General features: G+C 37.7%; 1 protein-coding gene across 1 annotated transcript in view; it reads left to right on the top strand.

Moving 5' to 3' along the window:
- Positions 1–19,978, top strand: part of LOC132142767 (ubiquitin carboxyl-terminal hydrolase 43-like) — a 65,195-nt gene that overhangs the window by 23,872 nt on the left and 21,345 nt on the right. Inside the window, exons 5-10 of the mRNA XM_059552874.1 lie at positions 5,213–5,381; positions 10,831–10,942; positions 12,679–12,782; positions 15,636–15,713; positions 15,820–15,949; positions 17,980–18,325. Coding sequence (XP_059408857.1) covers positions 5,213–5,381; positions 10,831–10,942; positions 12,679–12,782; positions 15,636–15,713; positions 15,820–15,949; positions 17,980–18,325 — 939 coding nt within the window. The remainder of the gene's footprint in view (positions 1–5,212; positions 5,382–10,830; positions 10,943–12,678; positions 12,783–15,635; positions 15,714–15,819; positions 15,950–17,979; positions 18,326–19,978) is intronic.

Raw genomic sequence — 19,978 nt, 5'->3', positions numbered from 1 at the left:
CCACAGTAGAGATCTGTGGAGAGGAGAGGTGTTTAATTAACAATCTCACAGTGTTACTTTTGAGTGATAACCTCAAACGGATTCAGTGGGGTTCATCGAGTGACAGGAAAGAAGAAAAACTGCTTAAGCATAGCCACTTAAAGTCAGCTCAGGTCACACCTTTCAATTCTTCATTTTGAAAAGCAGATATGAAAAGACCTTGAGACGGAATGCTGGGAAGCACAGCTGTCCTGATGTTCAGCCATAAAAATGTCCCTTCTTGATTAAAAAGCCAGCCAATACTCCATCTGTACCTGATGGCACATGTGACCTTGCAGAATGTGTAACGGCCTCGCTGATCGTCATCATCAAGTTTATTTGCCATTAAATGTGAAGTCATAGGCCAGTGTTTTATGCAATTGAGAGTGAATGATTGAAAGGGGCTTTGTCATATAGTAGCTAGACAGACTATGACATTAAGATACAGAGAGAATTACTTATTTTTCTCACTATATATTAACGAACGGACCAGTTTTCAAAGTGCATGACGCAAGGTGCGTTACCAATGTGTCTGTTTGCTATTTTTTAATTAATTGACATGAATATACACTACTGTTTTTAAAGTTTGCTGCTAGAGTATGACTATTAAATATTTAAAAAATAATAATAATAATACAAATTAAAAATTATCTTGCGCTCACTAAGGATGCATTTTTTTGATCAAAATGCACTGAAAACAGTAATATAGTGAAATATTATTACAGTTTAAAGTAACTGTTTTATATTTAAATATGTTTTAAAATATGTTGTAAAAACTGATACTTTTTTCAGGATCATTAATGAACAGAAAGCTCAAAAGAACAGCATTTATTTTAAATAAAAATGTTATTATACATTTTACAAATGTATAATACATGTATTTATTAGGGCTGGTAATTTAACGGGTTATTTAGATTAATTAATTATGGAGAAAAATAATGCGTTAAAATTATTAACGCATTTGACGCACTTGCCCCACCCCAGACCTATGTGGATCATCTGCCATTTCATACAGTCAATTGACTAATATGAGGCAGAGCAACAACTTACTGCGTGATGGAGCTTAGAGAATATAAAATGTGGAAATGTTATACAAAAGTTCATAAAGTTAATATTGTGTTTTTTAAGACACAATGTTGTCTGTTTTGTTAAATTTTGCCAACCAAAATTTGAAGTGGCACTGCACAAAACAAAAAGTGAGTGAGTGAAAGTGACATACAGCCAAGTATGGTGACCCATACTCAGAATTCATGCTCTGCATTTAAACAATCCAAAGTGCACACACACAGCAGTGAATACCCACCCAGCGTGAACACACAACTGGAGCAGTGGGCAGCCATTTATGCTGTGGCACCCGAGGAGCAGTTGGGGGTTCAGTGCCTTGCTCATGGGCACCTAAGTCGTGGTATTGTCAGCCTGAGACTTGAACCCACAACCTTAGGGTTACTTCACTTCTAAATGAATCAGCCATTTAAATGAATCAAATGAATGAATAAATGACTCTATGACTTAATCATTAAGACATTTACCACCACCTACTGGCAGTTTTAGGGGCCATTCACATATTGCATCTTTTGCGCACCCAAGTTCATTATTTCAAATGTAGATGCGCGGCAGGCGTGCTCATAATGGAAGCGACGCACACTTGGTGCAACGTGCAAATTTTTTCCAGGCGCGTCCGCTAGATCTGACAAAAAAAATTGTCAACAAATATTTTTGTTGTCGAGTAGTCGTTAAAGTCATATGATCTAATGTAAGAGCCTGCAATAATGCGGTTTGACCAGTGTGGTGCTGTATTGTGAGACTGTAATTCAGCTCTCTGGATGAAATTCAGGAGAAGAAGACAGCGCTTCAGAGCAAACGCAGCCGAATCCGAGGGTGCTGATCTGCGTTTGGATGATTGCCCCAATAACAAAATAAACACATCAAAAACTGACAGTGGTGAGAAGGCAGCAGTTTACAATGCATCTGATTAAAAAGATGTGGATGTTTGCATGAGCTCTGTAGTTCAGTACTCCAGTAGAGTCCAGTCATGTCACGTTTATTTATTTAGTACTTTAGTACTATAGATAGCCTTAAATCAAGCAGCTTTACAGTATTATTAAACATGAAAAACATCTCGGTTACGTATGGTAACCCTCGTTCCCTGAAGGAGGGAACGGAGACGACACGTTGGTGACTGAAGCAAAATGGGATATCGCTTCGATAGACCAATCTACTTAGAGTGTAAATTAAACGGGCCAATGCACATTGGCATGCAATTATTGCATCCAGCTGCCACTGATCACAGCGTGAGTTTAAGAATGCAGCAGGTGCAATGCATACCAGGTTTTCGCTGAGGAGCCGAGCTGGAGACCCGGCAGCTCAGCAGTGGTACAGCAACCATGGTGACGGGACGTGGCATCTCTGTTCCCTCCTTCAGGGAACGGGGGTTACCATACGTAACCGAGATGTTTCACTTTCATTCGGTCACTCTTAATACCATGTCGGTGACTGACGCAAAATGGGATCCCTACCAAAGCGCCATGGGTGCTGCCACTTCCAGTGCCCTGTGCGAGCCGCCTGCGCCCCTATTAGGTGTAGGCCTGGGCTCGGAACAATTAGTTCCACTCACCATTGTCAAAGCACTACCTCACTGGGTGAGATTGGATAACACTGGGAAAACGTACCCGTTCCACTTGGAACAGGGACGCTGCGGAAGCCCCATCCTTCCCGAAGGAGGTCTCGGAATAAAATGCACATATAGCATCCGTTTAGGTGTATATGGAGAAATGTGAGGTGATTAAATCCATTTTGGGAAGGCAAAAGTCTGCCGGGGAAAAACACGGGCTCCAAGGCTATACCGTGAACTATACACATACGAGTACCGCTTTGGTTCTTAATATGGAACCCAGCCTTCCATGGTTCTCACGGATTCATCATGAATGCCTGGCGCCGGACATTCCGCCACATCCAGCTGCCTAGGGTGATGGAGGATCTCAACAGGGCCTACAGTACAGACACTCTGAAGCAGTTTAAGAAAGCTCACACTAACCGGGGCCTCTCAGTCCCACTACCCGTTTAAGGTGAGAACACAGGGGGATACCGGCTCTACACGAAGGCTATAGAACCTAGAGAACGTGTTAGGGGTCGCCCAGCCCACAGTTCTACAAATATTTGTCTGCGAGGTGCCACGAGCCAACGCCCAGAAGGATGCAACACTTCTAATTGAGTGAGCTCGCAACCTGAACATGCAGGGCACACCCTGTGCCTGATAAGCTAGGGTTATGGCATCCACAATCCAGTGGGCCATCCTCTGATTAGAGACACCATTCCCCTTCTGCCAGCCTCCGTAACAGAAAAAGAGCTGGTCTGAGGTCCTGAAGCTTTGTGTCTGGTCTACGTAGCATCTCAATGCTTGGACAGGACAGAGCAAAGCCAGGGCTGGGTTTGCCTCCTCCAGGGGCAGTGCTTGCAGGTTCACCAATTGGGCTTTGAAGGGTGTAGTGGGAACCTTGGGAACGTAGCCAGGCCGGGGCCTCAGGATTACCTGGGAGTCAGCCAGCCCAAACTCTAGGCACGAATCATCGACCGAAAATGCATGCAGGTACCCTACCCTCTTGATGGAGGCCAGTGCAAACAGGAGCAGAGTTTTCAATGAAAGAAACTTTAGCTCAACTGAATGCAAAGGCTCGAATGGGCCCTGCTGTAGTGATTTAAGCACTACAGTCAGGTCCCAAGAGGGTATAGAGGGGGCCAGGAAGGATTTAACCTCCTGGCCCCTCTAAGGCAATGCTTCCCAAACCTGCCCTGGAGGACCCCTGCTCTGCACATTTTGTATGTCTCCCTAATCAGACATTGCAAATTTAGTTATTGCAGTCTCTCCTAGCGAGCTGATGAGTGGAATCAGGTGTGTTAGATAAGGGAGACATACAAATTGTGCAGGGCCGGGGGTCATCCAGGACAGATTTGAGAAGCACTGCTCTAAGGGACCTGACGATGAGGTCATGCTTACCTAAAGACTGCCCATTCATGGGGTCATGGTACGCAGCAATAGCGGCAACCTGGACTTTGAGAGTGGAGGGAGATAGCCTTCACTCCAGCCCTTGCTGCAGAAAGGAAGGCACGACTGCAATCGGACATCTATGTGGGTCCTCTCGGTGAGAAGAACACCACTCGACGAACAGGTTCCACTTCAAGGCATATGCATGTCTCGTAGATGGTGCTCTTGCCGAAGTGATGGTGTCCACAACCTCCTTGGGTAGGTCAACTAGAACCTTCGCATCCCATCCAGGGACCAGACATGGAGTTTCCAAAGGTCTTGATGCGGGTGCCAAACGGTGCCCCATGTCTGAGTCAGCAGATCCTTCCTCAGAGTAATTGGCCAAGGAGGGGCTGTCGAAGTGACCTCAGGTTTAGTATTGCTTTAAATTTTAATTATTAAAGCTGTAAAGTGTTAGAGTGATGAAAAAATGAGGTTAATAAACTGTCTCAATTTAATGTGCCGAGAAAACTTTAAGAAAGTAAATTCTCCTGAAAAGTATCATTAGTAAGCCTCTTTTTGCACATCCAGACCAGCCCGACACAACAACACTGGCTAAACCAAAAGCAATAGAGTCTGAGGCGGGAGTATTTGTTTGTCCAATAAGGAGCATCTTTTAAGCCATTTCAAAGTCATTTCAAAGTTCCATTTGTGTGTATTGATGTTCAAGGTGCAGAAATAACAGACTTTTAATGCTGTCACCTTGAAGATATGATGCTCTTCTGTCCCTGATAAATTCAACTGGGTGACTTTTGGAAAATAAATTATATGCAAGTCTTTGGCCTTTTTAGGGTAGTTTGTTCTGGGTACTTAATGTACTTGGTAATAAATGGCTGCTGCCCAGTCTTACTTTATTTGGAAGAAAACATCTGAAAGCTTGACGGCCATTTAGTATGTATGTGTACAGTATGTGTGTGAAGGCTGGCGTCAGATCAAACTCCCCACTGAGTTCAGTCTGTTGTCTGCTGTGCTCTATTTGCATGTCTCCATCTGTCTCTCTCTCTCTGTGTCACTCTCTTCTTCTCTTTATCTGTGTGTATGTCACCTTGTTTTGTCATACAATAAAATTTGACATTATTCGGCTATATGGAGGCACAGACAATAAATCTGCCTGCAGATTAGGCGTGTTCGGGGGTGACCTCTACCTCTCCTTGGTTCTCCCTCTCATCCCAGGGTTGCACCACAGTCTTCCGTCCTCTCCGTACACCTCGTCTGGGCCCGAGGGTTACAGACTGGCTGCGTCGGGAGCGCTGTCCTCCGAGTTCCTGAACCAGGCAGACGGGATGGGGAAGATCTTGCTGCTGGTGTGTAATGCATCTGGAGCAGGACAGCAGGCAGTGAGGTACCCTTAAAAATTATTACTTTTATGACCGGTAACTAAACAGCTGTTGGTTTAAACTTTATTTAGGGGTCTTCAGAGTTAAGACATTCAGTGAGTAAACTCATTAACTTTTACACAGCTTTTTAATTTTAGTCCTATTTTTTTTATTTTGTCTTACGGTAAAAAAAAGGTTTGTGGCATGTCAAATTTTTTTCTGGTTAAAGTTTATTCTGGCTAAAATAGCAAATTATTTAAGACAAGAACATGCACATTTAAAACAAATGCTTTAAGTTTTTATCTATTAAATTAAACATGTATCAATAAAATTATAGTGACACTATTGCAATACAGTTTTTTAGTTATTTGTGTTTCAGTATGTGGTTTCAGAAAGTCAGAAACTCATTCTGACTAGGTTGTAATTTAACTTGTAATTTAAAGTTAACTTGTGATTTTTTTTTTTTTTTTTTGTGCAGATGTAAGATGTATTATTACGTTTATATTGTGTATAAAGTTCAGTTTACCAGCATTTAAGCGGCTTGGTTGTCGGCTTTATTAACTGGGTTATTTGAAAATTTTCTAAAATTTTCTACTTCATAAACATATTCACACATGGTTCAGTATCTTGCATTGTTCTTTTTTCTCATCATAATGTAAAAAAATATCAGAAAATATATTCATATTTTATATAAGTAAAATATATTCAGAATATATTAGCAAATAAAACAAAATGATATATTATAAAATATATGTATAATTATACAATACTGAAAAGTTTGGGGAAAGCAAGATTTTTTTTTTGTGCTGTCAAACGATTTTTTGCAATTAATCGCATACAAAAAAAGTTTTTGTTTGTATAATATATATGTGCGTTCTGTGTATATTTACTATGTATATATAAATGCATACACATACAGTAAATATTTAGATTTTTTTTTTACATGTATTTACATCTCTATAATTATATTCATATAACTTATATTATAAATGTCTCGTCCGTGTGGAGAGATGAGGCGAGGACTCAAGATGCGGGAAGAAATCATTGATGTTCTGTTCATGAACAAATTGTTCTTTTGAGCCGGTTCTCAAGTTTGCATAGAAATATATACATGCATGTGTGTGTATTTATATATACATAATAAATATACACAGCACACATACATAATGTAAACAAAAACTTTTATTTTGGATGCGATTTACTGCGATTAATCATTTGACAGCAGTAGTTTTTTGTGTCTTATGTTCACCAAGGCTGCATTTATTTGATCAAACATACAGTAAATAGAGTAATATTGTGAAATGTTAATACAATGTAAAATCACTGTTTTCTATTTGAATATATTTCAATGTAATTTATTCTCGTGATTCAAAGCTAAATTTTCAGCATCATTACTTTAGTCTTCAGTGTTAAATGATCCTTCAGAAATAATTCTGATATTCTGATTTGAAGTTAAAGAACATTTATTATTATTATTATTATTATTATTATTATTATTATTATTATTATTATTATTATTATTATTATTATTATTATCAATGTTGAAAACAGTTGTGCTGCTTAATATTTTTGTGTTAATATTTTTTAATCAGGATATTTTGAAAAACAGAAAGTTATTGGAAATATACACTTTTATTACATTATTAAAGTATCTACTGTCAGTTTTGATTATTTTAATAAATCCTTGCTGAATAAACAGGAGAAATAAAAACCTGACTAGATTAACACTAGTATATGGAGATTAGCCAATCATAAATCTATTTACAAAAAAAGTCTTAAAGGTATAATTCCAAGGGTCACAGAAGGTGAAAATGGTCTGAACCAGCTTAATAAGTGGACTTCAGAGAACAAAACATGCTTCTATATACCAGGTAAAGCCATCAAATATCAATCGTGACAACTGTCCCTCAACTCTTCTCTTTTGCTCTGAAAGCTTCTCAAAGATTCTTTGATGTTTGTCACGTCAGAGCAATCCTGCAGACACAGTGACAGTGATAGTCGCTCAGAGATCAATACTCTCTTAAGTGTGAATGCCTCCAGAAATCAAATTTAGTTCCATGGCCTTTGGTAATGTGAGTTTCTCTATCACTTTAATGGAAGTGATAAAGAGAAGGAGAAAGAGGGAAGCTCCAAACATACGTTCATCTCATACAGATGAGCTAGAGTCATTTTGAAAGCAGTGATATTTTGATTGATTTTCTCCAGATCATGATAAAACTGATTTTCCCATCACAGAGTTAGAGTGTGGAAAGATTTGATGTACTGCTGTAGTCATGAGTTCATTAACTGGGAATGTTTGAATATAGAAACTTACACTGAGACTATACAGATGTCATAATAAGAGCGTAACCATATCTTATTTTATGCTGAAAATACAGTAAAAAAAACAACAACATATAATTCACATAAATGATAAAGGTTATTTTCAATAAGAAATGGTGTCATGACAATTAGCTGCAATAAAATAAGTTAAACGGAAAACCAAAACACAAAAACTAAATACAAATAAAAATTACAAAAGCACATAATTACTATAACTAAAATTAAAATGAATATTGAAAACAAAAAATTAACAAATTAAAAAAAAAAATGAATAAATATAATAATATATAAATAAAACCTATTATAAAGTATTAAGATCACAGTTGGGCACTTGTATAGACAGGAAGAACTGTAGAGAGAGAAAAAAGGTATTATAGAAAGAATAGCAGGTTCCCTGTGGAGTTTTCTACCCCGAAGGACTTTGCTGTCATTTTAAGATCATCACAGGAGCAGGTAAATTGCAGAAGAACATCTTTTGATGTTCAGAGTGTGCAACATCAAACATAGTGGAAAAGTTCGGAAAGTCAGAGAAGTGTGCCTCAGTTGTGTCCTGCTAGTTCCTGGTTGTAGGCTTATAGTAGCAATTTCAGCATGTCCATCTTTAAACTCATGCATGATTTTTCAGTGTATCGTTATTCCAAAGAATATATAAAAAGTAAAAAAGTATTTGTCTTTGTAATGTTTATTTGATATGTGATAACTTTCTCCCCTGCTTCTGACTAAACTTAGGCCAAAAGGGGTTAAATAATGTTCACCAAGAGCAAAATAGCTATTTAGTCATAGTTTTGGCCTATTATAATCTTGCCTCTATGTAGTGCACTAATTTAATAACAATTACCATAATGCAATAAAAGCAAATTGTGATAGATTTGAAAAAGAACCATTCATTTGAGACCAGATGCTCTCAAGGGTGAATCTGACCTCTCAAAGACTCAAAACTCCACTGTACTGAAGTGAAATTGTTTCCAAATGCTGTTTTATGATCATTTCGATCAATTTTTTTGATGTCCAGAATGTGTTTAAACTGTGTGGCGTCAAACATAGTGGATGGATCGTTAGACAGACAGACAGACACTTTATTGCTTTATAATCTGGTGAAAACCTCCCGTTTGTTGCCCGGGGCAAGCTGTGACGTTAGCAGCATCAAAGCATGCTTGTTCAGATCTCATTTCTCTCTCTGTGCCTCCTGTCAGGGAAAACTCCACCGTTGTTTTTGGCTGAGACCAAGCCCCAACACAATTACGTGTATTTTCTGAAAGGCTTGCTTTCCCTCAGCTCACTTTTGTTTGTTTTGTCTCCTGTATTCATGCTGTATGGGTCCTGTAGCAGAAATCTGGCTAGAAACTTAATCACTAGCCTCCTGCTGCAGAAAACCCAGTCCACTAAAAAGGGTGGGGTGGATTTCAAGAGCACTACTGAGGACACAATAACATCGTGTCCAAACACAGGCAGTAATTTATCTGACAATAATGCACATCAAAATGTGACCTAATGTTTACATAGTAATCTCATATGATTTCAGGTAGTGGCTAACATCTCTGCAGTATTGTATCTATAACCTTTTTAGGCCGAGGAAAATAGAGATTGCCATACGTATTACTGTATATAAAACTGATTACTGTTTTTTTAAATCTTGTCGATAATAACATGACTTCTATTACAGGTATCTGCATACTTTGAGGCTAGCATTGAAAATGCTGTTTTATGTATTTGAAATCTTTTAATGTGGGACAGACAATGAAACATTTAGCCGAACTTTAGCTTTTTTTTACATTGGTTAAACTCAGTGCAGGGTTATTATAATTAACTAAAACTGGAAATACTAAATACAATAAAAGGAATGAATAAAAGAATGTTAACTGAAACAAAATAATTAAAACACTTTATTTCAGGCAACATATCTGATTTGTATGTACTTTAACTTGATGAAAAAAAGAAGAATAAAAAACTAGATATTTTGAAAAACTGAAAATATAAAAATAAAAACTACTTCAAAATATTCATTTAAACTATGATAGAAAACTATAATAGAATCTCAGTGATACTAAAAATAATATTTATTAAATTATATTAACATTTTTAGGTCAACATTTTATAGATTTACAAAGGTATAGTTTGTTCTTAGGCAATCATGGAAATGTTTTTTTGTCATCAAAATTTGACCCTGGACCACCAGACCACTCATAAGAGTAAATGTTTTGAAATATATATTCCAAAAATGTTTTGGAATCTGAGGGTGCAAAAAAATCGAAATACTGAGAAAATCACCTTTAAAGTTGTCCAAATGAAGTTCTTATTAATGCACATCAAAAATTAAGTTTTGATATATTTACAGTAGGAAATTTACAAAATATCTTCATGGAACATTATCTTTAATTAATCCAGCGCCACATCGTTTAAATAGCAAATGTATTTGCGCTCATTTGTGCGCCCATTTTAAGGAGCTGAAAATAGACCGCCATAAACCAACTCAAACCTGGTCTAAAGTCTGGCGCAATGCTTTTTCTTTCTTTGTTATTTAAAGAGCATGTTAGTATAGGCGGGTACACGCTGCTTATTAAACACAGGGACACACAGCAACACACAAACATGCCAAATATAAAAAATTAAAGGATTACAATGCATAAGAATTTTTTGTAGGCTAATTAAATATATATATATATATACATGTAATGCCTACATGTCATAATGGATAGTCATCGCATGTATCAGAATTAGGAATCTATAGCAGCTCTGTTTCATCTCGGAGACTCGTTCTGTCTTTGCGCTTGCCAAATTCCGCCGTGTAAATAGCAAATCCATCATGGCACGAGCGCAACTGGCTCTTAAAGGGAATGGAAGATGAGACTCTGATTTGTTTATTGCACGTTACGCCCAAAAAACACCTATTACTCATTAAGAGAATAGGGACAACTCGTTTAGACCATGCGCCCGGGCACGCCAGACGTTTTTCCGTCATTAAAATAAGAAAAGTGGATTTGGACATGCCTGAGTGCACCTGCGCCGTGCGCTTTACACTTTGCGTTTAGATCGTTAAAAAAGGGGGCCTAAAACATGTCACCTAAAATATTGGCATTCATATCTTTTAGCTAAATAATTGCATCTGTTTGACTGTATTAAACACACACTAATCTGATGTCTGTTCACCTGCAGATTCGGTCCTCCGTTTCTGATGAGAGAGGACAGGTCAGTGTCGTGGGCCCAGCTACAGCAGAGCATCCTCAGTAAACTCTACTATCTGATGATCAATGGATCGCAGGCACATGTAAGATCAACTGCCTATACTCATTTAGCTGATCTGAGCTGTAGATTAAAGCAAATACAAAACCTGGGCAAACTTTCAACAGCCAGCAACTAAACCATCACAATTCAAGCTTTTAAGCTGTCAGAGTAAAGTCTCTCACAAGATTCCATCACTTCCTCTAAAACATTTTCCTCCTTCCTCTTCCTGTTGCTTTTCCACAGTTGATTGGTTCCCCCTGCTGGGTGTTTTCAGACACACCAGCCAGAATTAAACGGTGTCAGTGCACATCCAGGGCCTTTCAGTAGGTGTCTCTGGACCCCTGTGGGTCCATGAAGGTACTACAGGGGGTCAGCGAACAGATATACATTCAGACAGACAAAAATATGTGACCCTGGACCACAAAATCAGTCATATGGGTCAATTAAGTGAAATTGAGATTTATACATCATCAAAGCTGAATAAAAAAGCTTTCCATTGATGTATGGTTTGTTGGGATAGGACAATATTTGGCCGAGATACAACTATTTGAAAATCTGGAATCTGAGGGAGCAAAAAAATTTAAATATTGAGAAAATCACCTTTAAAGTTGTGCAAATGAAGTTCTTAGCAATGTATATTACTAATCAAAAATTAAGTTTTGATATATTTACTGTAGGATATTTTCAAAATATCTTTATGGAACATGATATTTACTTAATATCCTAATTATTTTTGGCATAAAAGAAAAATCAATAATTTGACCCATACAATGTTTTATATATATATATACATATATTTCTACAAATATACCCCAGCGATTGTTTTTTTGCTCCAGGATCAAATATTAAATAAATGAACTTTTGAACTTCTTAATCAGCAAAGTTTCATGGTTTACACAAAAATATTAAAGTATTAAAATGTTTAAAAATATTAAAGTGTTTACTGAGCACCAAAATCTGTTATTTCTGAAGGGTCATGTGACACTGAAGACTGGAGTAATAATGCTGAAAATTCAGCTTTAATATCCCAGTAATAAATTATAGTTTAACATATATTCAAATAGAACACATCATTTTAAATTGTAAAAACATTTCACAATATTACTGTTTTATTAGCAGTAAAATTCTTGGCGAGCATAAAGCATAAGGTGAGCAAAAAAACAACACAAATTTATATAGAGCCATTATTAGTACCGTATTTTTCGGACTATAAGTCGCACCTGAGTATAAGTCGCATCAGTCCAAAAATACGTCACGATGAGGGAAAAAACATATATAAGTCGCACTGGACTATAAGTCGCATTTATTTAGAACCAAGAGAAAACATTACCGTCTCCAGCCACGAGAGGGCGCTCTATGTCTTCAGTGTAGACTACAGGAGCACTGAGCAGCACTGAGCGCCCTCTCACGGCTGGAGACGGTAATGTTTTCTCTTGGTTCATTTCTCTCGGTTCATGTCAAATTAATTTTGATAATAATAAGTCGCACCTGACTATAAGTCGCAGGACCAGCCAAACTATGAAAAAAGTGTGACTTATAGTCCGGAAAATACGGTAGTGTTTGCTAAGGTAAGCTCACCATTATTATTTTATTGTTGCTTAGTTTTAAATTTGCCAGTTTTCGTACAATCTGAATTCACTTCTCTGTCTTGATGTTTATAACTAGTTGACAATATCACAATGCCAGTATTGAAGCTTCATGGCATGAATCAAAAGCAACTGCGCAGTCTTTTATGCCTCTGGTCTTTTTCTACTAATGTCTCTATATCTTTTTCATTAGAATTTCAGGGTGTTGTTCAAGATTCGTGTTGTCGGGGGATCTGCAGCTTATAGCTACTTAAATCCTCAAGACGGACGGCCGCTTTATCACCCTGCTGTGGACAGGTATTATTGTGTGTGTGTGTTCATACAGACATGGATCAGAACAGAAAATAAATTGCATCTTTCTCAGAGATGCCAGTAACAGCAATCCAGTTCAGACGATGTTTTCCAGCAAAACAGGCTCTAAAATATACAGTTCATATTTTTTTATATTACATTAAACATTAACTTTATTCATTAGCACCACTTAATATTGCATACTGTATTGACAGGAAGACGCATCAGGGAAGCTACTGAATTTATGATTCCTTTTTTTTTTTTATCCTAAACATCAAAAGAAACCTCTGAGTTTCTGTCAACGTTTATCACCCTCATGAATTTCTACAGCCCTCAAGGAGCGTTTTAAATCACACATGGTTAAATGACGTCCTCCAAACCTTCAAATATTGTCAGCAGTGTCTTCAAAGATGAAATTAATCTCATAATCATCTTAACGGCTTTGTGCACATCTTCCTGCTGACATTCTCTTCGTGATTCTCTTGTTCATGTTCTAGATGTGCTGCTGTTACAGGTTGTTCAGTATTGGAGAAAATTGTCCTTAATTTTTGATATGTCATATTTTAAATTATAAAAAAGCAATAGTAGTAGGCTTGTACTTTAGGCAGCTCTCTGGAATACTCGATTCTGATTGGTCAGTCGCAACACTCCAGTATGTGTTATTGTGTTATTATATGTGTCATTAATACACTGTATTACACACGGTATTTAAGGCCGACACTTCTTTAACATCTCTCATTTCACATCGCTGCGTTTTCTTGTGCCTCAGCTATTGACTGTGTTTTTATCTAACTGTGTTAAAGGGATAGTTCACCCAAAAATGAACAGGGCCGTAGCTGGGGTTAAACTGTGTCAGAACAAATTCATCTTGAAAATGTCAGATAACTTTGATAGAAAGGTGTGTAATGGATTACAATCAACCAAAACTTCAGACAGTTGTTAGTATGACAGTATTTACACAACTATCAATACTTTGTTGAACATTTACCAAGCAATGCTTCATTTTGTTCAGTCTGTGGTGTAAAAAGGTTGCATTAGCAATTCAGGTCAAAGTGTCTGAATAATTTTTGGTCCCATTTTTTTCTATCAATTTCACTAGTACTCCACTGTATGAAGATTTTTTGGGTATGTCACAGCTCGCTTTATTTTGCTATACTCACTTACATTAATTATAGTGTCCTGCACCTAAAAACCTAATTAAAACGTAAAAAATACATTTTGGTTTGACTGTGCACTCATTCTTGTTAAAACTATGAAGTAATTCAGTCAAGAGCAGTGAGTGATTTTCTCTCTTTCATTTTCTTGGATTAACATTACAGCACCCAGTAGCTAAATTAGGTGCGGTCACTTTAAGACACAATGATGAATCCAATATAATACACATCCGATTTTTTTCTCAACTGTTCACTTTCACTTAAGACATAACCGACAGTTTTTTCTAACATATTTTCCAAGACGGGTTTTTTGACATGTTCTGTATGTTTTTGTCAGTACAAGAGCAAAAAGAGGCAAATTCGGTGTTCAAGTGTTTTGAGACGCATCTCTCTGCGTGAGCCCTGAGCACCAGAACACCGCGGTGCTGAAATGGGCTTTTTCACATCCTTTTCTGTTTGTTTAAACTGCGATTTGTATTTGTTCGTTCAGGTGCAGGAAGGACTTCGAGGAGAACTTAGCAGAAGAGAGCTGGGTTCAGTGTCGCTGTCCGTGAGACGCGGCTCTCTCTCCACGTGCGCACCGAACACAGCGCGCGAGTTGAGCTTTTCCGCATCTTGTGTTTGAATGATTTAAACTCTTTTGAATGTTTAAATTGGAAAGTGGACAGGCTTAAAAACATATGAAAATGATAAGCTTTCGTGACGACACGCAGTGGTCTGTCAACTGTCCTGATCATCTTTTTAGGCTAGCCTCAGCCAGACGTTTGAGATCGCTTGGGGGCCCCCCTCGGCTGTGGGCCCTTATAACCGTCACCATCTTTCACCCCACTTGCGACGGCCCTGACTCTGGATGTCAAACGCACCACTATTTTGATACAAAAACACACCAGTCTATAGTATGGGTAGTTCTGAGTGAAGAAATCAGTGTTTCCTATTAATTATTAACTTAATAAATCCGAAATATTTTGCACTTCCCATTAGGTATGTGCCTGAAATCGGAAAGGAAGTTCTTTCTTTCGCAGTTATATTGTTGGGGAATTATACTGTATATAAACTGTGGGCATCAGAGAGCCATTATTAATATGCGAGGCATTGAAATCACTTTTGAATGCACACCCTCTTTTTACTTTCACTTTTCGAGATTCGCCTGTTTGGAACGACATGAGGGAGCAATTCATGACAGAATTTTCATTTTTGGATGAACTATCCCTTAACAGTCATTCAAATAGTATTTCATGTCCTCATTATTATTTTTGTGGTTAGAAGCTGTTTAATTATTAATATGGCTGTACATTTTTACTTAAATGTCTGTCTTCTCTGAAATTCATCTATGCAAAGCCATTTGCTAGGAACAGTTTTTCTTTGCAGAAGCTTTGCATTTACAGAGCTTATTAAATAAATTAACTCAAATCAATATTTTGTGTCTAATTATTTACTTATGTGACAAGAAACTCAAACTCAAGTCAAATATGAAATCAAATATTATTCAAATGTGGTCATGCAGTGGCTTTGTAACTTTTGCTGAGAATATACTAGGTATTGAGTATTTTGTAAAGCCTCTAAGTGTGTGTGTGTGTGTGTGTGTGTGTGTGTGTGTGTGTGTGTGTGTGTGTGTGTGTGTGTGTGTCTGTGTGTGTGTGTGTGTGTGTGTGTGTGTGTGTGTGTGTGTGTGTGTATTTTAACACAATCCTCTTTATCTCGTCAGAGCTCTAAAGCTCTGTGGCTCAGGTGGACCGCCGCATGTGAAGCTCATTGTTGAATGGGAGCACAGAATCAAAGACTGGTAATGCAATCTTTCACTTCCTTTTGAGTACGCATGAAAATACATTCTATTTGCAAAACAAGCAAGATGATCCAATGACCTGGTGTTACTGTGTGTCTGTGTGCAGTCTGTTTGGTAACATCCAAGAGGAGGTGGTGAAGGACTCGGAAAGTGTTCGTGCTCAACAACAACACCACGTCCAACAGCACAGCTGCACCCTGGATGAGTGCTTTGAGCTCTACACCAAAGAAGAACAAGTAACTCACACAAAAACACAAATCGTGTTAAATATTAGCAGCTGTATGGCACAGGAAATCACAACCCAGCATAAAGGATGCGTGAGTGCGAGGGCGATATTGCTTTTATGTAATGGCAAATGGTCAAAATGTAATGGTAAAATAACTATTGAAGAGCTATTTGCAGCTAGGCCATTAGCATATCTGTAGTTTATTTTAAAGATCATTTTACTAATTTGCTTTAGTTATTTTACTAAATGCTTTAGAGATTGCTGTAGCCTTAATAGCCATTTCCTTATGCATTTTACAAAGATTTCTGTGACATTTCTTGGAAAATCAGGAAATACAAGCATTGTTCTCCCCCACTTTGTTCATAAACATAACTGTGTAAAGCTTTTCAACCAACTTTCATTATTACAGATAAACATGCATAACAGCTGAGACCTGGAGATTTTCTGAAACACAATATTGTGACGTTCCCCTTTCATTCTGTGACTGTCACACTCATGCAGCAGGTTTCTGTTTGAAAGAGGACAAATACAGGAAAATATTTTTAATGGCAGGAAAAATATGCTGTTTAAAATGTGCAATGGAATGGAATCAAGACGTTAGAATCACGTGCAAATGATTCTTGAAGATTTTAAATCAGTATAACTTGCTTTCTGTGGCACACAAGAGGAAGTGATGTGTCCTGTTCGTCTTCACTAAACCATATTGTGACCACTGTCTGTCAAGATCCAAAAGGACAGAAATGCTCACTAAAAGCACCATAAAAGTGGTGCTTAGAGAATGTGTATTATTTTTGTAGCCTTCTATTGTCTTACAATAGCTTTGTGTGAAAAACAGACCAAAATTTTGGTCATTATTCACTGAAAATATTGCTTTCCAAATTGATTTGCTCTGATTTGTTTGGCAAGTCATTGACATCAAACCTGTCACATGGAAAGTTTGAATATACAGTACAGACCAAAAGTTTGGACACACCTTCTCATTCAAAGAGTTTTCTTTATTTTCATGACTATGAAAATTGTAGATTCACACTGAAGGCATAAAAACTATGAATTAACACATGTGGAATTATATACATAACAAAAAAGTGTGAAACAACTGAAAATATGTCATATTGTAGGTTCTTCAAAGTAGCCACCTTTTGCTTTGATTACTGCTTTGCACACTCTTGGCATTCTCTTGATGAGCTTCAAGAGGTAGTCACCTGAAATGGTCTTCCAACAGTCTTGAAGGAGTTCCCCGAGAGATGCTTAGCACTTGTTGGCCCTTTTGCCTTCAGTCTGCGGTCCAGCTCACCCCTAAACCATCTCGATTGGGTTCAGGTCCGGTGACTGTGGAGGCCAGGTCATCTGGCGCAGCACCCCATCACTCTCCTTCTTGCTCAAATAGCCCTTGATGCCTTCAGTGTGACTCTACAATTTTCATAGTCATGAAAATAAAGAAAACTCTTTGAATGAGAAGGTGTGTCCAAACTTTTGGTCTGTACTGTAAGTACACTACTCCAAAAATGTGGGGTCAGTAGGATTTTCTTGATTTTCAACAAAAATATTAAGCAGCACAACCTTTTTCAACATTGATAATAATAATAAATATTTCCTGAGCAGCAAATCAGCATATTAGACTGATTTCTGAAGGATCATGTGATACTGAAGACTGGAGTAATGATGCTGAAAATTCAGTTTGCATCACAGGAATAAGTTACACTTTAAAGTATATTAAAATAGAAAACAGTTATTTCTGTTCTACATGTTACTTTTTTTTAATTGCATCTAATTGCAGCCTTGGTGAGAATTCTTTTGAATCGTAGTTTTAATTCACATGAGATTGGATAATATCATCATTTAAATATTTCATATTTATATATATAGTTCAGACTTTTTTCTCTTTTTAAAAGTAATAAAGCTCTTTTCTGTTCATTTCTTTTCATTTAATTAATGCAAAAAAAAAGGCTACGTGATTAATCCAAATCTGTCAGGACCATTTATTTAGACCAAAAAGCACAAATAGTGAGATATCCTGATTTTTCATCCGTGTGTACATAGCTGGCCCCTGACGATGCATGGAAGTGTCCTCACTGTAAGCAGCTGCAGCAGGGCACGGTGCAGATGAGCCTGTGGACTCTCCCAGACATCCTCATCCTTCACCTCAAGCGCTTCAGACAGGTGGGAGAGCGCCGTAACAAGCTCTCCACACTGGTGCACTTCCCCCTCACTGGCCTCGATATGGGCCGCCACATGGTCAAGAGGAGCAGCTGTGCCCGACCACCGCCCGGCTGGAAACAACAGGCCCATCAGCAGCCTGAAGCCAGCCGACACACGCTGACCTTCCTGTATGACCTGTACGCCGTGTGTAACCATCATGGAGGCATGCATGGAGGCCATTACACAGGTGTGTGAGCAAAGGAGAAATGAGAAATTGTGTACAGCCTTGGGCTGTCAAATGATTAATCGCATACAAAGTAAGAGTTTTTGGTTGCATATTATATGTGTGTTCTGTGTACATTTATTATGTATATAAAAATACACACAGATACAGCATATATTTTGAAAATATTGGATTTGGGGGGGTGTGCCCGAAGCATGAATCCTTATAAGGGAAAACAATTATCGATGTGAGCAGCACGGCAAGACAAAACACTATAGAACCACTGATCTTTAATACAGATTCATTATAAATAGACCAGTCAGTAGAACTCATTCTAATCAGTGATGCTGTCTACACTGGATGCGAAGTGACACCACAAATCCCTGACAGTAAACTGCTACCGCGTTCTGTTTATGACGCGCTGACACAAATTTCAAACGATTTTCAGCAGTCGCTTTATCGCATCCAGTGTAGACAGTCTTAAGTAGACACGGTGTAAGGAGAGATGACTGAGGACGATGGCGAATGATTTGCAGATCCTCAATACCACTGAGAAACATAACATCAAAGTATAAACAGACTATGTGTGATCACGAATCTCAAAAGTGATAGTGAAACTAAAAAGTAATATCCATTCAAAAGGTGGGGCATCACGATGGAGGGCTGCCGGCGATGGACGATGTCATCGTCTATCAGCCCGACCCTAGTACACAACACAAACTTTTATTTTGGATGTGATTAATCGTTTGACAGCACTAGTACAGGCTTCCTGTAGCTTAAAGGGATAGTTCACCCAGAAATTAAAAATTTGCTGTTAATTTACTCACTCTCAGGCCATTTGAGATGAAAGTGACTTTTATTCTTGAGTAGACCAGTAAGTGCTGGTGATTCATAAGATGCAAGGCAATGGCTACCAGCGATTTGAGAATCAAAAAAGAAAACATATACAGGAAAAACAAAACTTATAACCCTGGCTCGTGAAGACATATTGAGGTCTTATGAAGTGAAACGATTGGTCTGTGCAATAATAATTTTTTTAAATATTACCTGAGATTAACAGTAGACTGTGTCACTAGCAATGGCAAGGTCATGGGTTCAATTCCCATGGAAAGCAAGAACTGATAAAATTTGTGTACCTTTAATCCAGTAGAGGTCCCTGTATGTAAACAAATGTTAACAATGATCCAATCTGTGCCTTTTAAGAAAAACAGATGAGAAAAAAATGATACTTAACTGAAAGATAAATGACTGAAAGATAAATAAACTCTTTATAAATCTCAAGAGCTAAAACAACAACTAAATCTAAGCAATACCATTTAGGGATGCACTGATATTAAAATAAACAAAGAATGTTAAAATGAACAACGATTATTTGTCTATACCAGCCATGATTGCAAAATTAATCTAAATTTAAAAATGAGCACGTACAATAAATATCCCATATCAGCTGATATTTATAAAATCCATACCACTAATATCACTGATATCTGAAATGGTACTGATATATAATGCATCTTTAAAAAAATCTATATCAGTTTGAGCCCCTCAACAGATCTCATGCATCCTGTATGATGAGGGTGTTGCACATGGTGGGATCTCGGCCGGATATATAGGATTATAATGAGGAAAAAACACTTGGAAATCCCTCTGAAATACGCCATCCCTTCTAGTTCCAGG

This window comes from Carassius carassius, chromosome 1 (genome assembly GCF_963082965.1).
Source record: "Carassius carassius chromosome 1, fCarCar2.1, whole genome shotgun sequence".
NCBI classification, from domain to species: Eukaryota; Metazoa; Chordata; class Actinopteri; order Cypriniformes; family Cyprinidae; genus Carassius; species Carassius carassius.
Note: the sequence above shows the minus strand (reverse complement) of the source record. Positions and strands in the feature narration are given on the sequence as shown.